This window comes from Dipodomys spectabilis, unplaced genomic scaffold (assembly GCF_019054845.1).
Source record: "Dipodomys spectabilis isolate Male_0828 unplaced genomic scaffold, ASM1905484v1 ptg000004l, whole genome shotgun sequence".
NCBI lineage: Eukaryota > Metazoa > Chordata > Mammalia > Rodentia > Heteromyidae > Dipodomys > Dipodomys spectabilis.
The window spans coordinates 12,978,290-13,003,584 of NW_024870681.1; the positions used below are offsets into that span (position 1 = coordinate 12,978,290).

Below are 25,295 nucleotides of genomic sequence, written 5' to 3' on the forward strand. Positions count from 1 at the left end.
AGCTCGTTGGTATGTATCCACCAGGCCCTTAAATATCTCTTCTCTCTTACAGATATAGGCTGTATTGTCTCTTGGTTTTCCAACCTGCCATTTCCTTCTCATAACTACTGGGTATCTTGCATATCACTAACTATGGCTCTCAGCACACCAACCAGGCTATATGCAGCCTATTTACTTTGCCCTTGGCAGTTTCTTATTCCTGCTTCCTGAAATGCCCTCTCTGATGTGTTGAGGCAATTTAGGTATTTGCACAGCTGGGGAAGATAGAACATTTGGCTAAAAACCAGGTGAGGGAGACTCAAACCCTAGAGAAGAAGCAGGAGCCAAGAGTAAGAGAGAGGCTCAAAGTTGATCTGGAAGGGGGTCAGCTCATCAGCAAGTGGTATTCACCTGATCCAATAGAAAGCACTTTGCTGTGTCCCATTTTGGCAAGAGGGACACCCTATCCTCTTCCTGCTCAGGTCCACTCAGGTGACTTGCTCACCTGATGAATTGAGGAACCACTGTTAGAATTTGTGTTGTTTTTCCCAAGCGAGTGCAGTAAAGAACCTTAAACACAGTAGCAGGAACACCAGTCAAGGATTGTCTCATGATTCGAGAAGCTGGAAATAGGAGATCAAGGTATTAGCAGGGCTGTTACTCTGGGGCCTACAATGGATCAGCTACTCTGGCCTCTCCTAGCCTCTGGGGGTTCACTCTCAGGGAGACCTCTTGCTGATTCCTGTCTCCTGTGTTATGTCTCCAAATTTCCCCTGTATTTGGTATGGACACCTGTCATTTTGGATCAGGGGCCACTCTACTCCAGTCTGACCTCATCTTGACAATTTGCATCTGCAAAGACTACACTTTCAAATGTGGTCATTTCTGAGGCTCAGATGTTAGGACTTCAATGTATAAATTTTGAGGCATAATTCAACACAAAACACAAAAACAGCTAATGAATTTGCTTGTTTACTTGGGCAGCCTCTGATTTCTAGCTATGGTATAAGTGAACATTTAGACTCTTAAACTGAGCCTTCACACATACACTATAAGTGCAAAATCAGCATCCTGTCAAAGGTGGTCCCCAGGCCATATCTCACCACAGAGATGCCCAGAGTCCATTGGTTTTCCTTGTGGTACTAGGAGAGAGAGGTGAAGAAGGCAGATCTTTCCCTGGCTGGGCTCTGGGCTGGTGGTTATCTCTGTCACCAAGACAAGGAGATTATCCTCCATAAAGGGTAACCCTGAGTGACCTCTACACATTTAGGAGTTTGAGCAGAAGTGAGACTTTTAAACAGATATTATTGAGCATCTATTATGTATTGAGCAGCAGAGAATAAGATTGAATATAAGATTTACCACCCCATAATTAACACTCCAAATGGATACAATATTTAGATGACATGCAAATGATATCTTTCGGATGGTGATAAGCACAATGGGGAAAAATAGAAATATAAGACAGTAGCCATCTGTTATGAAGAATGAAGGTTTGTTTTCTGAACCATGTCTGCAGTGTGCAGGGCAAAGTGGCTTGTGTCTTTTAGGTGTGGTCACTTTGGGCCTCTCTCCTCCTCTGCTCAGAGGCTTCTCTGGGATGTTAGGTCTGTGCCCACTACTGTGGGTTTGAGAGTTTTTTTCCTGCTCTTGTCTCAGAGCTCTGCTGCTTCTTGGCAACTGAGCCTTTCCTTGTCAAAGTCATTATCATATCATCTCCCTATGACATCACAGTATGACAAGTCTCTTCATAATCTTCGTCTAAAAGGGCTGGCTGAGATTCAAACTGGAACATGATTGAGTGCTCAGCTGATCAAGTGTCATCATTCCTAGATCTGATGCTGAATGAACAAGGGCCACTCACTCACTTCCTGGGTGAGGTGGGGCTGGCCACATCATCCTGTCTACGAGGCTTCTTGTCGTTTCACAATGAGAGTTCAGTCCAGTGCCTGGCTGTGGAATTCACTGGCACATGACTCTACCTCAGGCAAGTCACTAAGCTCTAAACACCTCAATTTCCTTGCTATAAACAGAGTCACGATTTCACAGTTATTGTGAAGACTGAGTGACTCCATAGTTATAAGTGCTTAGAGTCTATACATTATAAATAGACGGCTGTCGTTATTAACATTAATATCTTTACATTCTTTCTGCCTTGATGTTTCTGGAAGAAAATCTCCAGGTTTAAGGGAACACATCCTTGGATCTCCTGGATCATGTTATCTCCTTTGTGCCAAACTTGCTTTCATTTGATTGAGGGTCCCCAACCCTGCCCCACCCTCTCTAGGTCTATTAGAACATGCTGAACCCTCTCTCTAAACTTGGGTGAGTACTGATCTTTCATTCTCATGAAATCATCTTCCCGGACCTGACCCCTCTTGTTCTTTCCACTTACCCAATTGGCTCGCTATTTTCCTCATCCTCACATCCCTCAAATTCCTGTTCTCTGAATCCAAGATTTGTCATATCTCAGTTGTAGATGTACAAAAGCTACAATCTGCTTCAGTTACTTATCCTATAAAGCTGGTAAATCTATTTGTTAATACCATTTTCTTTGTTTCATTTTTAAATTGGATGTTAAAGCTTTATTGTCACAGTCACAAACAAGCATGATATATGCTAGAGAATATTTAGGAATCCATATGCTGAAAACAAAAGCAATTCATTAAACTAATCTGAGGTCCTCACACTTTTCTGTAATAAACCAGATAGTTATTGGCTTTGTGTGCCCTATTGCTGGTCAATTGTATGAACGTACAACTCTGCTAGTGTAGCCATAGATAATATGTAAATGAATGAATCTTTCTCTTCAGTAAAAATTTATTTACAAAACCAATTGGTGGACCAGACTTGTTGATTCTTGAAGTTGTGACACTGCTGAAGTTAACTGAAGTTTGCTATACCTGAGTGAAGTCCAGTTCTCTCAAACAAAGGGCTAAGATTCACACATTTTGAAGGACTGATAACCATAATATCACCATCAGAGACTGCCTTTGAAGTTCATGAAAAATAAGATGAGAACTGAAATGTGAGCCCTTTCCACACTCCCAGGAGTCTGGTGTCAGAATTTGGAAGAACATTTACCCTGATCAAGATCACCCAAATCGGTGATTACCTAGACTGAAACAGAGGATCAGTATTCTCAGAAATGTATTCATTTGTATGTTAGGAGCCTCCAGCAATCTTCAGCAATCTTCATCCTTTTTCCTCTGGCAGGTTACTGAAGAGCTCCAGAGAATTCTCCCAAGTTTGTTGTCTATGCCTTTAGAATCCATGCATAGTGGTCTTCCTACTGTTTAGCAAACGTTTTAGTCCTTACCCCTAAGTCTTGATCTCTTATTCCCCAATGAGCTGATCTAAGGTTTTGCCTCTCACCCAGACTTCAAACGCACTGCTTTTTCCCCACTCCCTTGCTCTCCACCATTGTTTACAGCAGGTTGATGACCTTGCTCTGTGTTAGCAGTGGGGTTAATACATTCACACTGTGATGCAGCCATCATCACCATCCATCTCCAGAATGTTTTTATCTTTCTGAACTAAAATTCTGTATTCACTAAATATATATTCCCATTCTTCTTACTCCCCAGACCCCGACAACTACCATCTAACTATGAGTATGACCATTCTACATATCACATTTATCTGAAGTGTTAGGGTATTTTTTCCTGGTGTGATTGGCTTATTTCTTCTATCCCCAGAATGTTCTCTCTTTTTAAGGCTGAATAATATTGCATTGTCTCTTGTTTATCCATCTGTTGATGGGCATGTGAGTTGCTTCCCACTTGTGGCTATCGTGAATAATAGTGCGGTAAATACGGGTGTACACATATGTTTTTGAGTCCTTGCTTTCTTTTGGGCATATTCTCAGAAGTAGAATCGACAGAACATATGGTTTTCTATATTGAATTGTTAGAAGAGCTCCATTATGGTCTCTAGAGTAGCTGCAGTGTTTGACATCCCTGCCAGAGAGTTCCAGTCTCTCCACATCCTCACCAAAAACTTTTTTCTTTTTTCAGGTTTGATAATAGTTACCAGAATAATTATCCTAAAATGAAAAAGTAGATTTTAATTGGACTGTTACTTATATAGCTACATCTGCTATATGATTGGAGTGATATATTTGGTACTGTGCCATACTCACTAGAAACAGCTTCCTTTTCAGTTAGAGATCCGTTCTGACTTCTCCTTGGTAGCCCAGACCAAGAGGAAGGAATAGTATTTGTTTATGGATAGTGAAGGCTCATTTTACAACTTCCAGATTATTGGAAAGGCAGAGGCTATTTCTTCAGAGTCTCCCCAACTCTACTCAACTCCTTTCAAAGTTCTTCCATGTCTACCCTTTCTCCTTTTCTCTCTATCTTGGAAACTGCCATCTCCTACTATATCTTACAAAGGAAAAATGTTTGCATGGTGCTTCCCAAGCAGGGACACCAAACACTTCAGCCATCTGTTGCCTTTCTAGGTTTTTCTCCATGTACATTTAGTTTTGTGAATCATGTTTTCTTGTACTCAACTCTGAATTCACTGCTGGACACACAACATGAGGTGTCAGAGGTACAAAGTCTAAGAAACCATGGTTATCTGCTAAGTTTGGCATTGCAAACTATTTCTGGCTGTTCCTTGTATGCTGCAGGGGCAATCAGGTACAAATGCTGTGAGCAGGGTTCCAGGCTTGGGCCCTGTGTGACTCATTTCTTCTCCCAGTCCCCCAAGGACCAAACTCCTCAGGGGGCTCTGCTTGGAAAGTTCCATCCACATCTTTAGGACCGAAGCTTCAGGACTCTCAATCCCTGTCTCCTCCAGAGATCAGAGCTCAGCTCTCTTGAACTGTTGAGATATCTTAGGTACAAGCATACATACTCCTCTATTTACAATGGAGTTGCAATTGCCCCCAACACATTGTTGAAAATAATATACATTGAAAATGTTTGATATAACTAGTCTAACAAACATTGTAGCTTAGTTTAGCCTACTACCTTCAGTATGCTCAGAACATGTTCATTAGCCCACAGTTGGGTAAAATCATTTAACACAGAGCCCATTTTTGTAACAAAGCTTTGAGCATCTCATGTAATTATTGAATACCTGTATCTAAAAAATGCTGGCAACACAGTCCCCTGTAATGTGGATTGTTTCCCCTGGTGATCCTGGGCTGACCAAAGATAACTATAGCTCCCTGCCAGTGCCAAGAATTGACAGAGAATATCTCACCACCCATTGATAGCCCAGGAAACATCAGAATTCTATTGGTTTCTATTGAATGTGCATTTCCTCCTCACAACCATAAAGCTGAACGTAAGTTGGGAACTGTCTGTAAAAAGGGTCAAGAGAAATAAATACCTACCTACAGGAAGATAAAAGTTCATGGAAGGAGCAAGAGTGAGTGAGTGGGAAGGACAGACTAAGTAATCAAGTAGATTACTCTGTACATAAAACAGAAATCAGTGGCCATAGGTAAAGGTCTGATCCTATGGTAATGCAAAGGATGGGTCATGGGACTAGGGGAAGGGGAAGGGTGTTTCAGGGTGAGGCAGGCCTATGTGTTGAAGCTGTATGATGGTAGCTGACTGCCAGGGTGGCCATGTCAGGGAAGAGGAAGGGACTGAGAGCTGTTCTCAGGAGCTCCTGGATATTATTGGAGAGATTTGAGCAGAAGAGTTAGGATTTATGGTTTTAATGGAGGCCTCTAGTTGCTGTGTGGGAAACATCTCAGAGGGGATCAAGTATAGTGGAATATTGCAAGCAATAGGCATGCGACAGCAGACTGGGCCAGAGGAAGATTGGTGACAGTGGAGATGGAAGGAAGAGTACTAATTTGAGAGACTGCCAGGGGTGTGTGTGTGAAATCAACAGAGCACAGAGACAAATGCAGTGTGAGGATGTGGGAAAGGGAAGGGGCCATTGCTGCCCATCAGCTTTCTGGCTCACAAAGCTGGAGTGCTAATGGTACCTCCAGAGGCACCCTGCTTTAGATGTGTTTAACTATGCTCTCCTTCTTTCTCTAACCCCTCAGCCCATTTCTTGGCTTAGTGGCCCCTGACACCCTCTGGTACCACTTTATTAAGTGAGGAATGCTCTCATTTATCACCTGTCTCATATCAGGGAGAAAGCACTACAATGGAAAAATTTCTGTCTATCATATGTATTTTCCCAGTGCCCACGATCAGCATTTAGGAAGGGCCCAAGTGAATGAGTGGGAAATGTTACCTTTCACAAACTATGGGAAATGGCTTTGTAAACCAGTCCATGTTCTTCCTATGTTGGGCATCATTTCTAGGCCCTCCCCCTCCTCCTCTCAGTTGAGCTGGAACAGCTCATTTTCCATCTGTCTAGCCAGGTGATGGCCACACCCACTGGAGCCAGTCTCCTTCCCCAGGAGCTTGCCCAGTCTTTTTCATCCTTCTGTGGAACCTGAAAGTAGCTGTTCAGGTCTTGGTTGCAGCTTGTCCTTAGCTAGCTTGTTAAATCTAGTCTAAGAAAGCAGACACACCTTCTCCCCAGGGACCTGGCAAGGACAAGCAGACACCTTCAATGGGAATTTCTTTTTCTTCTTCCCAGTGAAGAAGCACCAATGGATGGCTTGGCTATTATTCCAAGAATTATTTACCCTGTGTTCTTACCTGGATTTTTGTGAGGTTCTTACATAGCTTCTGAGCAAAATTCTAAATAAGTAAGTCAGTAAGAAGTAAGTAAATAAATAAATAAATTTATAAAAATCCATCTGGGTCTTGAGAAGGGTATGGAATAGGAAACTGCTCAGCTGCCAAAATGTTGCACTTCTTTATTAAAAAATCATATATCTACATCCCACCTGGAAGAATCTATTTATGGCTTTACATGTTCAAACTTGAATCTCACCATGGATTTTGCACATCCCTGGAATTCTCTCTCCCTGAGGCAATGATAGTAACAGTGCCTGCATTTTACTGAATCCCTGCCATCTTTCAGCCTGTGCAGAGTGACTGGTGATTTATAAATCACAGAGATTCATTTCTCAAGTCCAGAGGCTGGAAGACTGAGATGGAGAAGACAGCATGGTTGGTTGGGTGAGGAAACTCTCCCAGGTTGCAGCTGGCTGCAACTTCTGGGTAGTTTCTCCTAGCAGAAAGACAGTATGGGAGCATTCTGAGGTCTCTTTATAAGGAATGTCAATCTCAGCCACATGAGTGCCACTTTTATAAGTTTATAAAGGCAATTACATCCCAAAGGGCTCTTCTAATGGTAGCACCTATGGGATTCAATTTTCAACATATGGGAAACTTAGACCTTTAGGCTATAGAACCTTCGGTGTCAGTATAATACTTGCTATTGTCACTTTCTCTGGTCTTTTTTCAATCCTTCTAGGTATGAGGTTAATTACTATTCTTATTAACTAGACATCTAAGGTAGAAATGGAAAGTCATGTGATACGGTAATTGTAGAGTCAGATTATGAACCAATCTGTTTAGTGCTATGTATCTATGAGTGTTAACGGCTTCTCACCAAATAAGTGGCTGTTTATTTTGAGTTGAATTTGACTTGAGTATTATGCTTAAAAAAAAAGGAGTTTGGAAGGGGAAAGAGCAACTATAAAACAAGAGATGGGTGAATGAGAATGAGCTGGAGAACAGGACCGAGGGGAGCAAGGTATAGTGTTCCAGGCAGGTGGAATGTTGCTGAGGGAAGGGTGGAGAGGAGCAAGGGAGTGAGGATTGAGCATGACTTGCCCCTGGAAAGAGACAGCAGCAGATGAGGACTCTGAGGAAGCAGTGTGGGGAGTTCAAGATAGGACGATATGGAGTCATGAAAGAATTTTATGAAGAAAGATACCCATTAAGATCTTGTATTTATGGTTGGTGCTGTGGTTCATAGTATTGCACCAGCCAAGCAAGTGTGAGGCCCTGAGTTTAAACCCCAGTACACACACACACACACACACATACACCCGATATTATGGGACAAAAGATTGCCCTGATCTAACACACAACATCATTTATAAGAGCAAGCAAGACAGATGGAGGAGGCAATGCAGGACATCCTACATTTGCCATGCAAATACAAGGATTGTAAGGTTGGGATTTTATTCAAGATTCACCTCATGAACTCCAAATAATAGTCATACAATGTGAAAGAGGAGCCAAGAATGTCAGAGCAAAAGAGTAACAAGAGGAAAGGAGACCAGAGGAATGAAGTATCTGTCTTTGAGAATAGAAAGGAGCTACAAATAAGATAATAAAGTCACTCTAATAGTTAGAAAAGGCAAGGGTGGGTTTCTGCTGGATCCTGCAAAAGCAGATCACCCTCTGAGGTCCATTTTGGACTTTTGACCTCTAGAGCTTCTCTAAGGCAATACATGCATTTTCATTGTTTTAAGCTACTAAATCTGAAACCTTTTTTTTACAGCCTCCATGAGGCTGGGGCGGGGGGCGGGGCGAAGGGGGGAGGAGAGGGAGCACCATCATACTAGAGAACCAAAGCCATTTTTTTTTTTTTTGTCATGGAAGAGGTCATTCATCTGTTTAGAAGGAGGAGGGCGGTGGTGGGGGGGGTATGTGTGGCGGGCTCTGGGGAAGAATCTTCAGGAAGATCAACATTCTAGAAAAGATAGAATAGTCCTGCTTCTTTCTTTGATGGTTGGGTCTCTGGACATTTAGGTGGGAGGAAGTGTGTGTAGCCATTGATCCCCTTGAATGTAGAATTTAAACAGAGCATCTCTCCCACATGTTGCCTCTACCACACTTTTCAAGGCTGTGATGGACAGGTTTCAGAGGAAGTAGCAAAAGCAAGGGAAATGACACAATGACTATAATCAGAGGGACACTGTTTTTGTATGGTCCAGACTCCTCCACTAACCTTTTCTCTTGTTCTAAGGCTCCTCCCTCCCAGCCCAGAGATGGCTATTTTCCAGAAGCTGGAGAGGTAGGTTGAGATTGACTTGGATATCTGAGCTTTCTTCTCTCCATCATGATTGAAATGTATCTGAATCAGTGATTCTCTTGTCTGGATTCTCTGGGAACTAGCGTGATTGCTTCCTGAGGTCAAGCTTTTGTCTGCATCACTGCAGCCCTGTTCCAATATGTTGTGTGTGGGATGTCACCTACTTGAAAAACTGCAGGGTTAAGCTAACAGCTATTCCTTCTCAAGGGATGGGTCCATGAAGTCATATCTGCAGTAGGAATTAGAGACAAGTAAGGCCCAGGGGTTGGGAGAGTAAACTATGCAGCTACAGTTCTGATAGAATCTTGAGTCCTCCCTCTCTCATGCAGCCCATGGTCCCTATTTCATGCAACCACACAAGACAAAGACCATGATTTACATTGATACTTTTTTCATTTATTGAGGATAAGCCCGACAGTCCATGATTATTTGAGGAACCGTTTTCAATGGCTCCCCCTTTCTCTTTACAATCACATTAGTGGTTTGGTCAGAGGATCTGGCAGGGCTGTGGGGATGGTCTTATTCTAGGGATGACCTTCAGTAAAACCTCCTTCTCCTTAGAATAGACTTGGACTTGGTGATGGCCTGGGATACCCTCTACCTGTACCCCAGAAAAAGCAAGCATGGTTCCCTTGGGCACAGAGATGATTCCCTTTGTTGACCCAGGAGAGCTGAATGCATAGCACCGGGCCCTGGATAGACTAGCAGTATCTCTGAAGCTGTGTACAAGTCTTCACAGGAGGAAGCTTTAGGTAAAACAGGCTATCCTCACAAGGACTGAGCACAGGCTCAGATCCTTTGGGTAGGATATTGGAAGAGGGTCCATGGAAAATTTGCTACTTTGGTTTGTATTGAGACTTGGAACAATGACCTGCCTTGTCTGATCCCCTAACTCATTCTGGAAGGTTCCTGTTTAATCGTCATTCTAGGTTTCAGTACTGGGCTTATGGGAATGGAAAACAGCAGGGCTGGGACTCTGCCCCATCAGCATCTCAGACTAGGACCACCAGCTCCTATGAGACATCTGAAGACCTCATAGGGTTGCTTTTATTCCAGGCATCACTCTGAGAGAGGACGAGAACCTGGAAATGGGGTAGGGAGCATTTTAGAATAAAAGAGACTTAATGAGCAGTTTTAGAATCCTCCCTCCCCCATGCAACAGAATGAAAACACAACAGACAATGTTAAGTAGAAACCAGTTCAACAGTTAGGGTCCAGAGCAAATGAAGCTCCCTAAAGAAGGAGGAGGAGGGTAGATAATACCACTCAGTGAGCTGTAAACCTGGGTGCTGGTACTGTACTCTGAGAGGAGTCCTTGCAGGGGATGCTTTGCTGCAAACATGGCATCTGACTTGGCTGCACTCCCAGACCTGGTGCACTCAGCCTTCCATGGGGCAATGAGCTTTGGCAAAAGCCTCCACGATGTTCTACCTCAGAGTGACACCCATGTGTGGAGATCCCATGGGGAGATACATGGCCCTTAGGGGTTTTCCTTCTTAGCCTGTTCCTTCCTTTTCTCTGCTTAGAATTTATCTTGAGGAGTGGGGGATAGGAGCAGGTACTTCTGGAAACTGCAAGAACAACACAGAATTTGGATGCCTTCTTGAATGGTAGTTGTCTCCAAACTACTTTCCACCAAGACACTCATGATAGAACCTTCTAGAAGGACCCTCCTTTCCACAGATCTGCCCAGACTACAGGCTCTTGGGCTCATGAAAGGCATGGCAATTATGGCTTCTAAGTGCCCTAGCTGGGAACTTATCTGCAGGCTCCTATGTAAGAAAGCATTTAAGAATGAGAGGGCAGTATTCCAGGGCTGATCGTAAATCTGCATTCACATCAGCAGAAGGGTGAAAAGATCTTTAAGCTCTATTGCTTGAGGCACTAGGATACCAACTAATGACATACACTTGAAACAACCCCCAAATTGGTCCTGACTTGCCTGTGTACATGGGTTGGGGTAGGAAATGGCCATCCAGGTGATACCTCCAGGAAATTAATGATTGACCTCCCCAGAATCCCCCACAATGCAACAGGAACAAAGATGGATTCTGACCCTGTATGTGGAACCATTGGCAGGATGGAGATACCTGGAGGTTTATTAGAAAGAGATTATAATGGGACTAGGGAAGACAGAGGCTGAAGAGTAAAAGGAGTTCCTAAAGCTAAAGTGGGGTTCTCAAGCAGGTTTCTTCCAGCACCTCAATATCATAATACCTCTGTCAATATCCCATGATGAGAGGCTTGGCCTAGGGCAGCCTGGCAGTCTCTCTCATGCATACCTCTTAAGGTCTTTCACCTAATGGCTTCTTGGTTACTAAAGGAAGTTTGGAGAGCGCTAAACCTTGTGGGTGTTTGTGGGCCCTCTTAAGACACCCTTCCAGTCTCCAAATACCCCAGGAGGTATACAATGTGCCCTGGGAGAAACTATACAGAAGGCCATACTATACAGGCCCAAGAGGGGATGAAACTGAACATCTGGCAGGTCATGGAAGTGGCCATGCAGAGTCCCAATTTATGTTCTCCCCAAAGTTTCTGTGTATGCAGAGTAATTTCTGCTGTGTTCAGTGCATTTCCTTTTCCATCTTTGTATCCTTTCAAACTGGTAATCTTATGCTATGGTTCTTAGCTTAGAAAATCTGGCCTCTGGGAGTCTTTCTCTCTCTTTCGCCAAGTTTGAGTTCGGCACCAACACTCAAAGTCAGTGCAGGATATTCTAAATGTCAGTTCGCTTGGGAAACAAGATGAAAGTAAGATCAGATCTGGTTTTCTCTCTACCCGGGGACTTACTAAAAAGAAGGCCACTTAATAGACACTTTGGTAGGCAGAGGCAGGGATAACACAGTGGAGATTTTTTTTTTAAAAAAAGAGAAGCCATCTCTAGAAAAACCTACAGACCATTTAGATGCGGCATTTAATCTCAGGTTTGGTTTTGATGGAGTTGAAGGGGGGAGAATGGTCTTACAGAATCCCTCTGTAGCTTTCTGCCTTCTTATTCTAGAAACTGGGGGTAGAGACAGGGATAGAGGGAAAGAGGAAGTTGTGACAACATGCATTTTCCCTGGGCTCATTGCCAAGGTGAAGACAGTTGAGTGCGAAGGAGGCAAGAGGAAATTGTGACTCCTTTAGCCTACACGATTGCCTCTGGTATAAATATTATAGAATAGAGAATAAAACTTCTTCAGCTGGCTAACTCCCAGAGTCATGCCCAGAGGGATGTGCTATCCCGAATGGTGTTTATCTCCAGCTTTCCTTCACTGTTTAGTTTCTGGAATGTTTGATAACATAGGAATTGTTCCGTGGCTTCAATCTCAATGCCCTGTTACGGGAGCTGGGACTGTGAAATTCAGTGGGTCAGAACTTTCTCTTCCTTTGTCCTCTGTAAAGGGCCTCTGGTGGCCAATTTTGGTTCCAGAAGGATGCAAATGTGGGGGATAGCTCAGGCACTCATATGTATATATACATATAAAGATGAAGTTCTCCTTGAGACCTCATAGCTGACCTCAAGGAATTTCCCGGCATGTACTGCATTTGGGATGAATAATGCCTGGATGCAGGAGCTGGGGATGAGAGAGTAACCATTAGGACCCAAGGGAAGGTTCAGCAGAATCACAGAGATCAGGTGGGATTCATTCAGCTGGCCACACTCCAAGCTACAGGAGAGTGGGGCCTGAGTGCTCTGTCTTTCCTATAGTACCAGGAATAGGGTTTTCCTGGGACGGTTTTGTGACATCTGATGGAGGAAGTTGGATGCGGGATGTTGGTTATCACATCTCCTCTTTCTAGTCAGGTCATCAGCGATTCAGGATGAAAAACTTGAGGCTCTGGAAGAAACTTGACTTCTGCCTCTGCTTCTGCTTCTTTTTGATGATGGGTACCCACACCAGCCCACACACCAGAGTCATGAGTCCTAAGGACAGGAAGGCAGGCCCTATCATTTTAAGGGCTGTAGTGGTTTTAGGATTCAGGTTCAAGACATAGGCCAGGCAGGTGATGGCCACACCAAAGAGCAGGGTGGCGCTGCCCACAGACATGATGATGATGGGCTTCCGGTAGATTTCCCAGTTGCTCCTAGGGGTGGTGGTCCAGACAGACTCGCTTCTGGAACTGATACACAAGGAGCTGGCAGTCTGGCTGGGCAGCAGATCCTTGGATTCTGGAGATTTCTCATCCACTTCCAGGGCCTTAGGGAGAACCTCCATTGTCATGGTTGATCAGGACAGGGCACCTAGTACTGGAACCAAAAACAAGGATGAGGCTGAAAGGGATCCTTATATAACCTTCCTGTGCTCAGCATCCATCAGCAATGCAACTCTCTCTCTCTCTCTCTCTCTCTCTCTCTCTCTCTCTCTCTCTCTCTGTGTGTTAAAGCTAAAAGGAAAAGCAGACGAAATCTGCATAAGAAACCATCCAAGTTGGCATGCTTTCCTTTTTCTCTTGTGAGAGATAAATATTATGTCATTCTAATCAACCAGTCTTAATACTTAAACCAGGGAACAGTGGTGATGTTGAAAAAACAAACAAATATGAGCTCTAGTTTATTGAATGGCATCTGATTTTCAGGCCCAACCACTTTCCAGTGGTGCAATTCTGAATGAATTACATTGCCTTTCTTTACTTCAGTTTTCTTATCTATAAAATGAGAAAAATAATACTATGTCTAGCATGGGGTTTTCAAAATGGTTTAAATGAGTTAAGGGCTATATTGTATTGGATCAATATCTAGCATACAAAGCATTACATAAATGGTGTCATTTGCCTACTAAAGAGTAATGCTTTGTCAAAGGAGGGGGTAACAATGTTTGACAAGAAATGTACTCATTACCTTACTCATGTAACCTTGACCCCTTTGTTCAGCATCTTTACAATAAAATAAAATTTTAAGGGGCTGGGAGGGTGGCTCAGTGGTAGAGTGCTTGCCTCGCATGCATGAGGCCCTGGGTTCGATTCCTCAGCATCACATCAGCAGAAAAAGCCAGAAGTGGCACTGTGACTCAAGTGGTAGAGTGCTAGCCTTGAGCTGAAGAGCTGAGGGACAGTGCCCAGGCCCAGAGTTCAGGCCCACAACTGACAAAAAACAAAATTAAAAAAAGGAGTAATGCTTTGTAAAAGTGTGTGTGTGTATGTATGTATGTAAAACTCTTCATTAAATTGGAGCTCTACATTAACCCTGTGAATTGACCATTAGTTATATTTATTTATTATTAATTTATTTAAAGTTCTGGGCTTTGAACTTAAAGCCTCATTCTTGAGGCCTCTAGATATAATTTCTAGCTGATGCTCTACCACTTAGTTGGCACCTCCAGCATTTTGCTGGTTCATTGGAGATGAAGGCTCAGACTTTTCTGCCCAGGCTGGCTTTGAAATGTGATCCTTCAGATTTCAGTCCCTTGGGTAGCTAGGATTGTAGGCATGAGCCACTGACATCTCGTTAGTCCTACTTAATAGATAGGAGAGGTAAAAAGCAACCTGATTAAGAACATGGAAAACAACTCCTTTATATAACTACTTAAAGATAATAATTTTAAAACTTACATATTTAAAAAAGAACAAGGATAAAGAACCACCAAAGCTCAGGTTTTCATTTGAAAATGCCAAGCTGTGTGCAGCAGGGGAACGATGCTCAGTGTGGCCCAGGGGTTTTAGTGATGTCTTAGGTCCAGAGTTCTCTTCCAGTATCTAAATGCCACCCTTTCCTCCCTTCCATGTTAACACTAGGATGGGTTTCTGTCTTTCCATTTTCTTTAGTTTAGATATTTCTTGTGTGTGTCTAATTATCACTGACATATTTAAGAGTGGAAACTTAGAATCTAACTGTGCTGTGCAGGGGTGGAACCTTCAGGAGATAATCAGGATTAGGTTAGCAGAGTAAGGCTCCCAGGATTGAATCCTCTGTTGCCACATGTTGTATGCCACTTTGCAACTCTGCCAGCATAAAGACAACACATATGTGGATCCCTGTTCTTCCCAACAGAGGCAAATGAACCTCTTTTCTCTAGAAGGCATTTCATTATAGTAACATTATATATAACAGAAAGCGGATAGATTCACTGTTATTAGGGCTGTAAAAGCACAGAGCCTAGCTCAGCTGCCTGTCCCAGTTTCTCATTTAGAGTCGCCCCAGGAATTCTCATCTCCTGGTCCCTACTTAGAAGATATAGTTGGTCACTGGCAACAGTTTACAACTATTGAGAAGTACCATTTGCCTGCTCTAAACTTCTCCACCAAGGTTTTCCCATTCCTTCAATGTGGGGTTGAATACTTTCATTCCATAGTCAGAAATGCAGGTTCAAGTGCAAATGCCTACATGTCTACAGTAAGGGAATTAGATATGAATGGCTGATAGTACTTTCCTGCACATAGATTGGTTAAGGAGGAGGGAAAGGCTAAGAGGGCCTTTCACCCACATCACTGCCCTGATTCATCTTGAAGCTGTCTATCTAGCACAGGGCTCTACCCACAAGACTTTGTTTATCTTTAATTGAATGAGTAAGTGAAGGAATACCTTACCCTCCTTCTTCCCTCCCTTCTCCCCTTTCCTCTAGTCACTAGGACCAATGTAAGATCTGCTAGCTTCTCTAGCCAGAAATCAGGGAACTTCCCCTGTGACAGGTTCAGGGCCTGCTTATGTCAACATCCACAAGTATCCCTTCTTGGGAGTAGGACTCAGGAGGTCTCTTTCTGTAGCAGATGGGCCATTCATCACAGTTACAATGGGTCCAAATAGGGTGCTGTGTGCATGTAAATCATACTCAAATATGGAGGAGGTAGCATTTTTGGAAGCCATGTGACCAGTCCTGGAGCAAAAGATAGCTCTAGGGAGTTGGTAGTTTCCTGTGCCCGGGGCTCTTCTTTATTGAGTGTTTTTCTGCTTCAATACTTGTGCAATCTTCATTGCAACCCAGCCTCCTCTACTTCACCCACCCCACAAGTTAGTCTTGTCCATTGGGTAAGTTTCTCCCCTCCCCCTCCTCCACCTCTTCTTTGTCTCCAAGCATAATCCCCACAGCTCTCGCTTTCTAAATGAAGCAGCTACAGAGCCCTTACCACTGACAGGAGGAAACAGAAAATAGAAATAACATACAATTTTCCAGTGCCTTTAGAATTCAGATACATTCAGCCACACTCGTTGGGAGGGAGGGCATTTAAATCTCTGCTTCTAAAAGTTTTGAAAACTACCACAGTGTGCTTTTGTACTGAGGTTTATTTAATTCTGGAAGGAACATGTGCTTTTATTTATTTATTTTTTTGCATAAGTGAAGCCATCATTTCAGAAGTGATTCCCTCTCTTCTGAGCTGGGGGCAGGGCAGGTATCACAGAGGGCACTGGAAGATTTTTGTACTGCATATGGCAACTGAGGTGACAAGACTTCTGCATAGCTGTCTCCATCCTGTCTAGCACACAGGACTTTTACCCATGAGACTCTGCTTATCTTTGCCTTTTATCCCCTTTCTACTCATCATGATGACAAACTCAGGATCTGCTAGTTTTTCCAGGTAAAAATCAGAGGTCCTCCTTACCCCTCCTACTGCTTCTAGCACTTTGTAGTGAAGATCCAGAGAAGACATTGTTGCACATTTCAGTTGTGCTTTGCAAAAAGAGCTGGGGCTGAGTGGGAAAGGACTTGTCTCAGCTGCCATCTTGGTTTGAGGGGTCCTCTTACTTAGGAACTAGAAGCAGAGACCCTGCTGGTGGAATTCTCATTCTGACAGGGATACAGAACTAATCATGCATGCTAGAAGTGCCTAATACTTTGGCCCTGCACAAGGGGATTATTCATTTAGCCTCATTTTACAAGAGGGGAGACTGAGGCACATACAGTGAAATCTAAGAGCGTGGCAAACATCTCCTCTCTACTCTCTGGGTTGCTTTCATGTGTAGCTGTACTGGGATACAGGACAATGTTGTCAGACTCAAAGATCTTGGCTATGTTAAAGCTGGTGAAGATGAATCCTGAGGATTCTTCAACTATAAGAATCTCGAATGTTTTATTTTGTGGTTCCTTTTGTCCTAAAATAAGCTTTCACTGTGTATAAGAGGACTTAGGTGTGAAGTTCTCAGACATTAAACCACTGCACACTATGGGAAATAAAAATATTCTTGTAAAGTTTTCATTTAATTTCACATTTATGCATTTTAAACAACTTTTATTCTGACACTGTACTATTCTTTATTTTCTGAAATGCCAATAATGGATGATGATCATTGGTTTGTTTAGTAGTTGAACTTGGCAAGAAAAATGTGGCCACAATATGTATATGTATGCATGTATGTATGATCTATGTATATATACATGCACATGTGCATATATATGATCTATGTGTGTATCTATCATCTATGTATCTATCTTTGCCTGTACCTACGCATCTATCTTCTATCTATCTGTCTATCTATCTATCTATCTATCTATCTATCTATCTATCTATATTGCAATGGTACAGGAAAATGGGAGTCACTACGTTGCCTGCATTGGGAAGAAGGATGGATCCTGGAGCAAACAAAGGGACAAAAGATGCATTTCTACTCAGTTACTGGGATGAGGACTCTATCTTCTCTTCTCTCTTCTATGTCTTTGTTCCCCTTCCTCTCACCCTCCACTACACTGGGAAAAAAGTAGGTCATTCATGGTTCCAGTAAGCACTAAGCATACAGCGAGCCAGATAATTGGTACCCAAGTGACCACTATTTGAACCTAACTTTCCACTTGAAAGCTGTGAGATTGTGGGCAATTTTCTTAAGCCTCCAGAGCTCTAATAGCCCCATATATAAAACAGGGACAATAAGTTATTTACCTCATAGGTTTATTGTGACTGTAAAATTTCTAATAACAAAAACACTGTGATACTGTTTGACATGTTATAGTGTTCAAGGAATAGACCTGGTTGCTATTGCAATCATTCTCTTCCTGAGTCCCTGCTTTCTTTTCTTTATTTTTCTTTTGTGACAGGGTCTCATTATGTAGCTGCTTGTAGTCTTGAACTCTTGCTCTTTCTGCCTCAGCCTTTATAGGTATGTACCACCACCCTTGGCTAACTTCCCTGTTTTTGTGTCTAAAATAATTGATGTGTGTTAAGCGACTTAAAACCCCAAATTCAACACATAAAATTCAAAAACATCTAAACTGGTCTGAGTTAGGAGAGGCCAGGAATGTGGCTACCTTGGATGGGGGTAGTGGCTAGAAGTGGACACAATGGAAACTTTTGGGGCGCTGACAGTGTTCTCACTCTTGACCATACAGGTAGTGAGTTGACTTGAATTTTGAGCATATAGGCTTCTATGAAATTACAAGTGCAGCCAGATGTCAGTGGCTCACACCTATAATCCTAACTACTTAGGAGGCTAAGATCTGAGGACTGCGATTCAAAGACAGCCCAGGCAGAAAAGTCCCCATAAGACTTTTATTTCCAGCTAACCACTCAAGAACCAGAAGTGGAGCTATGGTTCAAAGTGGTAGAGAGCTAGCCTTGAGTAGAAGAGCTCAGGGACAGCACTCAGGCCCTGGGTTCAAGCCCCACAACTGACAAAAAAAAAACTCAAACCAAAACAAAACAAAAACCAAACACCAAAATATTACAAATGCTGGATGTTCTGTGAGTTTCAGATTTTGTTGAAGACCTAATGAGATTTTGCTCCCCACCCTTATACCACGCTTCCCAACAGTGGTGCTGTTGACTCTGTAGGCATACTTAACAACATCCTTGGCTTCTACCTTCTAGAGACCAATGGGGTTTACATTCCTCTCTCCTCATAACAATTTTAAAATATCTCCAGACTAACTGGACCATCACTGCCCTCCACCTTCAAGCTACACCAGAGTGGAGGCTGGGTTTCTTACCTTGTGTCCCCATAAAACTTCACTCACAGCCTAGTGCTTAGCAGGTGCTTTTTAGACTTGGCCCTGACATTGTAGCTCTGAGGAGCATGAAAGAACATTTGGGCAGTTGGCACAGCAAGGAAAAACCATCCTTTCACATCTCAAGAAGACACTGCGTTGTGATCGGTGATCTTAGGGGATCTCATACTCACTGGACTGATTTGAAATCTGCTCTTCCAAAGAGTACATTCCTACCCAGAACCTCAGAATGTGGCTTTGTTTGAAATGTGGGTTATTTCACATAGAGTTGTGATAAGGATCTTGACGTGAGATCACCCTGGATTAAGGTTAGCCCTAAATCCAATGACTCGTGTCCTTATTAGGGAAAGGAGAGGGAAATCTGACACACAGAAGGAGAACTAGGTGAAGAGGAGGTAGACACAGAAGTGATAGGTGTTTTTTTTCTTTTCTTTCTTTCTTTTTTTTGGGGGGGGGGGGTTGGTTGGTTGTGGGGCTTGAACTCTGGCCTTGGTGCTGTCCCTGAGCTCTTCAGCTCAAGGCTAGAGCTCTACCACAGTGCCACTTCTGGTTTTCTAGTAGTTTATTAGAGGTAAGAGTCTCACAGACTTTCTTGCCCGGGCTGGCTTTGAACTGCAATCCTCAGCTCTCAGCCTCCAGAGTAGCTAGGATTACAGGTATGAGCCACCAGCACCTGGCTTTTAACATTTTTTTTTCTTTTTTGGTACTGGGGATCGAACCCAGGATGTTGCACTTGATAAGCAAATGCTTTGACACTGAACTATTTCCCAATCCTTGAAGTGGTACTTTTATAAGCCAAGAGCACCAAGAGTTGCTGGTGACCACTGGAAAGCTGGAAGAGAAGGGTGGAATGGAGCCCCCCCTCCCAGCTTCTAGAAGGAACTAACCCTGCTAACATCTTGGACTTGTGAGAGCATCACCTTATATTGCTTTATGCCATTAAGTTTGTGCTAGGTGTTATTTATGGCAGTCCTTAATAAAATGAATATATATGTATATATATCTTCCTTTATAACTCTCAACAACTAGATGTGGACCCAGACTAGGGACTGGAGAGAGGCTGAGCCTCAAATCTAGTGGAAAGTGGGAGGGGGTAGGATCCTGAGCAAACCAGATTTGAATATCTGTTGGCCTTCAGAGTAGAAAATTGAGTCAGGCAGATGGGTCTTTGTTTCCTAGAGGCCAAGTTTATAGTGTCAAGTTTAGTAATGTGGAGACTTATTTAGGCAGCAGTCACTAAGACTTGCTGGCCTGGAACCCCTCTACACTGAGAAGGGCCTCCATGAAAGAATCTCATCGTAAACAGGAGAAGCCAGACACAAAAAAGAATATGTACTGTGTGAACGATTTTATTTACATAAAATTCAAAGACATGCAAACTGGTCTATGCTAGGAGAGGTCAGGATAGAGGCTATCTTGGGTGAGGGTAGTAGCTGGAAGGGAGAGCGGTAGAGACTTTCGTGGAGCTGACTCTGTTCCTACTCCTGACCTGGCAGCTAGTACCATGGGTGTGAACTCGTGGTGTGGCCACTTTCTGCATTTTATGTCTATCAAATATTTAAACCAAGAGAATATATGTGTATGTATATGTATGTGTGTGTGTATATATATATCAATTGTACAGAGACACTTGGAATAATGTGGATGTTTGTTTGAACAGAGCAGAATGAGATTTAGCCCCAGTATAAACCATTCCTTCCTTTTTTCCCCTCCCTTCCTCCTTTCCTTCTACCCTCTCTTCTCTCCTTCCCTTCTGTGTGTATGTTTTGTGTGTGTGTGTGTGTGTGTGTGTGTATACTGGGCTTGAACTTATACCTAGGCATTGGCTCTTAGCTTTATTGTTCAAGGCTGGTGCTCTACCACTTGAGCCACAGCTCTGCTTCTGGCTCTGTGCTGGTTAATTGGATGTAAGAGCCTCATGAGCTTCCCTGCCAGGTCTGGCTTTGTGAGTTAGCTAGGATTACAGGCATTACAGCCATCAGTTACTGCTTCCTGGCCTTTTCCTTTCTCTTTTCTGCACAAACAGCTCCATCCCTCAGGATCTGTGGCCTCTTCTCCCCCATCAGCCTGCTGTTACCTGGGTAGTTCCTGGCCCCTCCCTACCAAATCAACTACATGTGTCCTTCCTGCTAGAAAGATAAAAACATCTCTGCAAGAAATAGATGGAGCACAGGTGCTTTTTAATCTTCTATTTTAGTCGATCCTCCTTCTATTAGGTTGAAATTTTAACTGCTCATTTAACTGAAAACAGGAATTATTTTTTAATTGGCACCTGATAGTTCTACACATTTATAGATTATAGTGTGATGTTTTGACCCTTGTGTATAGTTGGTCTTCTGTACCCACAGATCTAATTAACTTTGAACCAAAAATATCTGGAGAAAATGTCCTCTGTATTAAGTATAGACAGATGTTTGTCTTGTCATTTTTCCTAACATACTATTTAACAGATATTTACATACCAATTAGATTGTATGAGCTATTATGGTAAGCTAGTGATAATTTAAAGTGTCCAGGAAGCTGTATGCAGAGGGTCTAGGCAAATGCCATGGCATTTTATATAAGAGACATAACTATTCTCAGATTTTGGTAACTGTGGGGTATTCTGAAATCTATATGCTATAGATACCAAATCAAATCAGGACAGTAGCATATCTACCACCAAAAACATTTTTTATTATTATTATTTTTATGTGCCACTTCTAGGGCTTGAACTTGTGTCCTGGGTACTTTTAGTGTTTTTTTTTTTTCTCTCAAGGCTAGCACTCTTATCACTTGAAGCACAGCTCCATTTCTGGTTTTTTGGTGGTTACTTGGAGATAAAAACTCTCACAGGCTTTTCTGCTCAGGATAGCTTTGACCCAAGATCCTCAGATCTTGGCTTACTGAATAGCTAGGATTACAGGCATGAGCCACTGGTGCCTGACCATTTATTACACTTTACTACTTTTATTCTATCTATTTTGACAACTGAAAATAATTACTCAAGCCTTTTATATGCCAGACACAGAGCTGAGTATTGGATAGACCAAAGCGATGAGGACACAGTAGCAGACATATGGAGCTTGCAGGCAAGTGAGGAAAGATGGAGAGAAAGCAAACATTTCCCTTATTAGTTATGGCAGCTGTAATAATGCTAAGTGTTGATCACTATAGAAACCCCGTGAAGCCATGAACCAAGTATTGAGGATCCTCAAGAAAGATTCTAGAAGAATGACTTGTTCAGGGTGTTAGATAAAGATTGGATAAAGAGACTTCCAGACTGAGGAACTCAGGACAGTGAGTTTGTCAGAGAGACATCGGCAAGAATTAGACGTAGATGTTGAATGTTGGGGAAGAGTGCTGAAGAGCCAGCCTGGAAATGTGGGCAGGAGCCAGATTACAGTGACCAAAGGCGGACCAGCTATACTAGCCACCTCCTGTTTCTGGACAGCTTCGTAGGTCAAGAATTTGTTGTTGTATGAGATGTACAAGTTGTTATGTGAAAAAAATGAACTTTACAACTTTGGTGGGGGGGGAGGAGGATGGGAAGGGATGGGAAGGGGAAACAAAGGAGGAGGCTACAATGCTTGATAAGAAATGTACTCATTATCTTGCCCATGTAATTATAACCCCTCTGTACAGTATTTTCACAATAAAAAAATAAAAATACAAAATACAAAAAAAAGAATTTGTTGTTGTAATTTCTTCTGTGTTTTGGTGGTAGTGGGATTCGAATTCAAGTCCTGTACTTGCTAGGTGCTTGTTGGAAAATGGTTTTGTCTAATGGCAGAAGAAATCTTATGAAGAATATTTTTCGGTACATAATAGTTGTATAAAAATTTAAATTTTGTGCCATAAAATATGTCTTAGGATACAGATAAATTTGTTAACTTCATTACTGCTTTTGCATTACAATTGCAGTTAAGTTCAGCAGAGTCTGTTGGGCCTATTAAAACTAAAATATTCACCATTGCATCCTTTTTAGAAAATGTTTACCAGTCTCTGATATAGAATATTGAGAATCAGATAGAGTACAGTGGAGAGCAGTGAAGGGTTAGGTAAGAAGAGAGGAAGGAAAAACGGAAGAGGAAGGGGTTCAAGTGTCCACCCACAGACGACAGGATAAATGGGTGTCTGTTCACTCGAGGGAATTTTGCACAGCACTCATAAGGAGTCAACGGCTGATATACACAGGAACATGGGTAGGTGTCACAGACATAAGATAAATCAGGTCTATAAAAACCTCCTATGTAGGTAGGTGAATTCAACTGGTAGGGATTAAATTAATGAAAGAGGGAGGGTGAGAGAATGCAGTCATAAGGTTCAAAGTATCTACGTGAAAGTGTAACTAGGAGAATTGAGGGGATGGGTGGATTTGGGAGAGATAGGGAGAAAGAAGAAAGGGGCGATCAAGATGCACTATACTCACAAACTGACATGTTGAATTAAAACCCCTTTATGCAACACTTAGAGATTACAAATGGATAAAAAATAAATAAATAAATACTCCCCCATACAGTTTATGTTTCCATTTATAAGACATTCTAGAGCCTTAATTAAGAATGAATTAAGATGATGAAGCTCAGCTTACTGGGGAGCGAGATGGGGTAGAAGGAAGTGGAAGCCAGGTGGAGGACCCTCTGGAATGAATGAAACACTCCTCACTACACCTGATACCTGGGTATGGGTTACATAGAGGATGAAGACATGTCTCAATGAGATGGGAAAGAACTAGTTGGGAGATTTCTGGCTTTTCTGCATACCTTCATGGATTTAGCCCCCAGACCTATGGTTTGGTGCCGAGAATGTTCAAGCTGGCAAACAATGAGTGCCCCAGATAATGAGTGCTGGATGCCTTTTCCTTTCACTATATTCCTTCTGAGCATCGTAAATGCAACTACTTAATGGGGCACTGGTTCTAAGTGAAATAAGTAGATTATTGCTCTGAAGAAAGCCAGATATGTGTGCCTGTAGTTTCAGAAGCTCTTTACTCCTTTCCAGAGCTCTTTAGGAATGAGGGCTGAGTTTCCCTCAACTTCTGTGCCTTCCAGTCGTTGCTCAGTACTTTGCTGAGGCAGAGACTTGGGGGAACATTTCTCTAATGGCTAAATAAACAGAAGAGTTATGATGGTTAGCAGAAGGACAGAGCTTTGCTGGTAGTTTGCAAAGATGACTCCAGTGATGTGCTTTCTTCCCAGTTTCTAGTTGGAGCCATAGAAGGTTAGAACCTGGCTAATTGTGACAGTCTTGTTTCTTCCCACCCCATTGTCTTAAACCATCCCCTTTGGTCCTAGAGCAAGGCGGTAAGATGATAATAGTTATCCAGAGGGGCACCGGAAGCAGCTGTCCCTGGCAAGATAGGCGCATCTCAATCAGCATCTCCTCTGGTCTAACTTACTGCCTGTCTCAAAGACTGGCTGTCTTCTGCTGGCTGAAGTTCTTACTCATCTCCTTGGACCCAGAACTACTGCTCTTCCAAAGCAGAAGCAATGCCATGTATCAAATTTTTATATGTGCCTAGGAAAAGCTCACATGTAGACCTTCACCAGCACTGGCTCATTGAATCCTACCCAGTCATCTAGGAAGCTACCGTTGTTTCTTTATTGTGTAGATGAAATGGAGGATCAACAAGGTTTTAAGTGATTTGTTCAAAGGTAATCATAGGAGAGTAAGGAAACAAGATTGCAATGTGAATTTGAGAGCCAGTCTGGCTGAAGAGCCCAGGTTCAAATCTATCCTGCTTCTCATTGGAGTTGTGTGTGTGTGTGTGTGTGTGTGTGTGTGTGTGTGTTCAAATCTATCCTGCTTCTTAGTGTGTATGTGTTGGTATTGAGACTTGAACTTTTTCTCTCAAGGCTTGTGTTCTACAAAGTGAGCCACAACTCCATTTGCATCTTTTTTGGTGGTTAATTGGAGATGAGTTTCAAGGAACTTCCTGCCTGGGCTAGTTTTGAACAGCAATCCTCAGATCTCAGCCTGCTGAGTTGCTAGGATGTGAGTTATTGGTAGGTTTGGTTTCTTTTGCAAACCTAGGGAAGAATGTATGGAGGGACATAGGCAGTGAATAGAACCATCTTGATAGATGCCTGGATGAGGAGTAAGAAGGCCTATGAAGGGCCTTCTGAGGAACCCCTGAGGATGTAAGGAACAGGCAGGGGCTCTGAGCTAGGTCCGGGATGGGGACCACAAGAAGCAGGTGGTAAGCTAACAGAATAACCACCATTGTCACCACCATTGTCATCCTACTAATGATGCATAAAGTACCTGGACCATGCCATTGCTTCACCAGGAGCATCTCTGAGTCCTCCAGTGCTAAATGGGAAATACTGTTAAAATCATTCTCATTTCACAGATAAGGAAAGGGCAGCTCTAAGCTGCCTGACTTCAAAGCCTGACATCCTATACCATGCCTTCTCAAGGCTGGAGCAGGCATTTCCCTTCCTTTTGTCTTTCTTTGCTCCCTTCCTTCCTAACTTTCTAGCACCTCCAGAGATGCCCACCTTTGTCTTGGAACTCACTCCCTAGTCCATCCCTGGTGCCATCTTCCTTTGAAGGTACTGAAAC

The 25,295-nt window shown here is 42.8% G+C and overlaps 1 protein-coding gene across 1 annotated transcript; it reads right to left on the reverse strand.

The window, feature by feature from the left end:
- Window positions 1-12,689: 12,689 nt before the first annotated feature.
- On the reverse strand, window positions 12,690-13,103 carry Pirt (phosphoinositide interacting regulator of transient receptor potential channels). The gene has a single exon (XM_042690961.1). It carries the CDS (start codon window positions 13,101-13,103, stop codon window positions 12,690-12,692), a length of 414 nt encoding a protein of 137 aa, XP_042546895.1.
- Between the last annotated feature and the right edge of the window lie 12,192 nt (window positions 13,104-25,295).

Coding starts and splice junctions, on each gene's coding strand:
- Pirt (XM_042690961.1), bottom strand. CDS start 13,103: ATGACAATGGAGGTTCTCCCTAAGGCCCTGGAAGTGGATGAGAAATCT.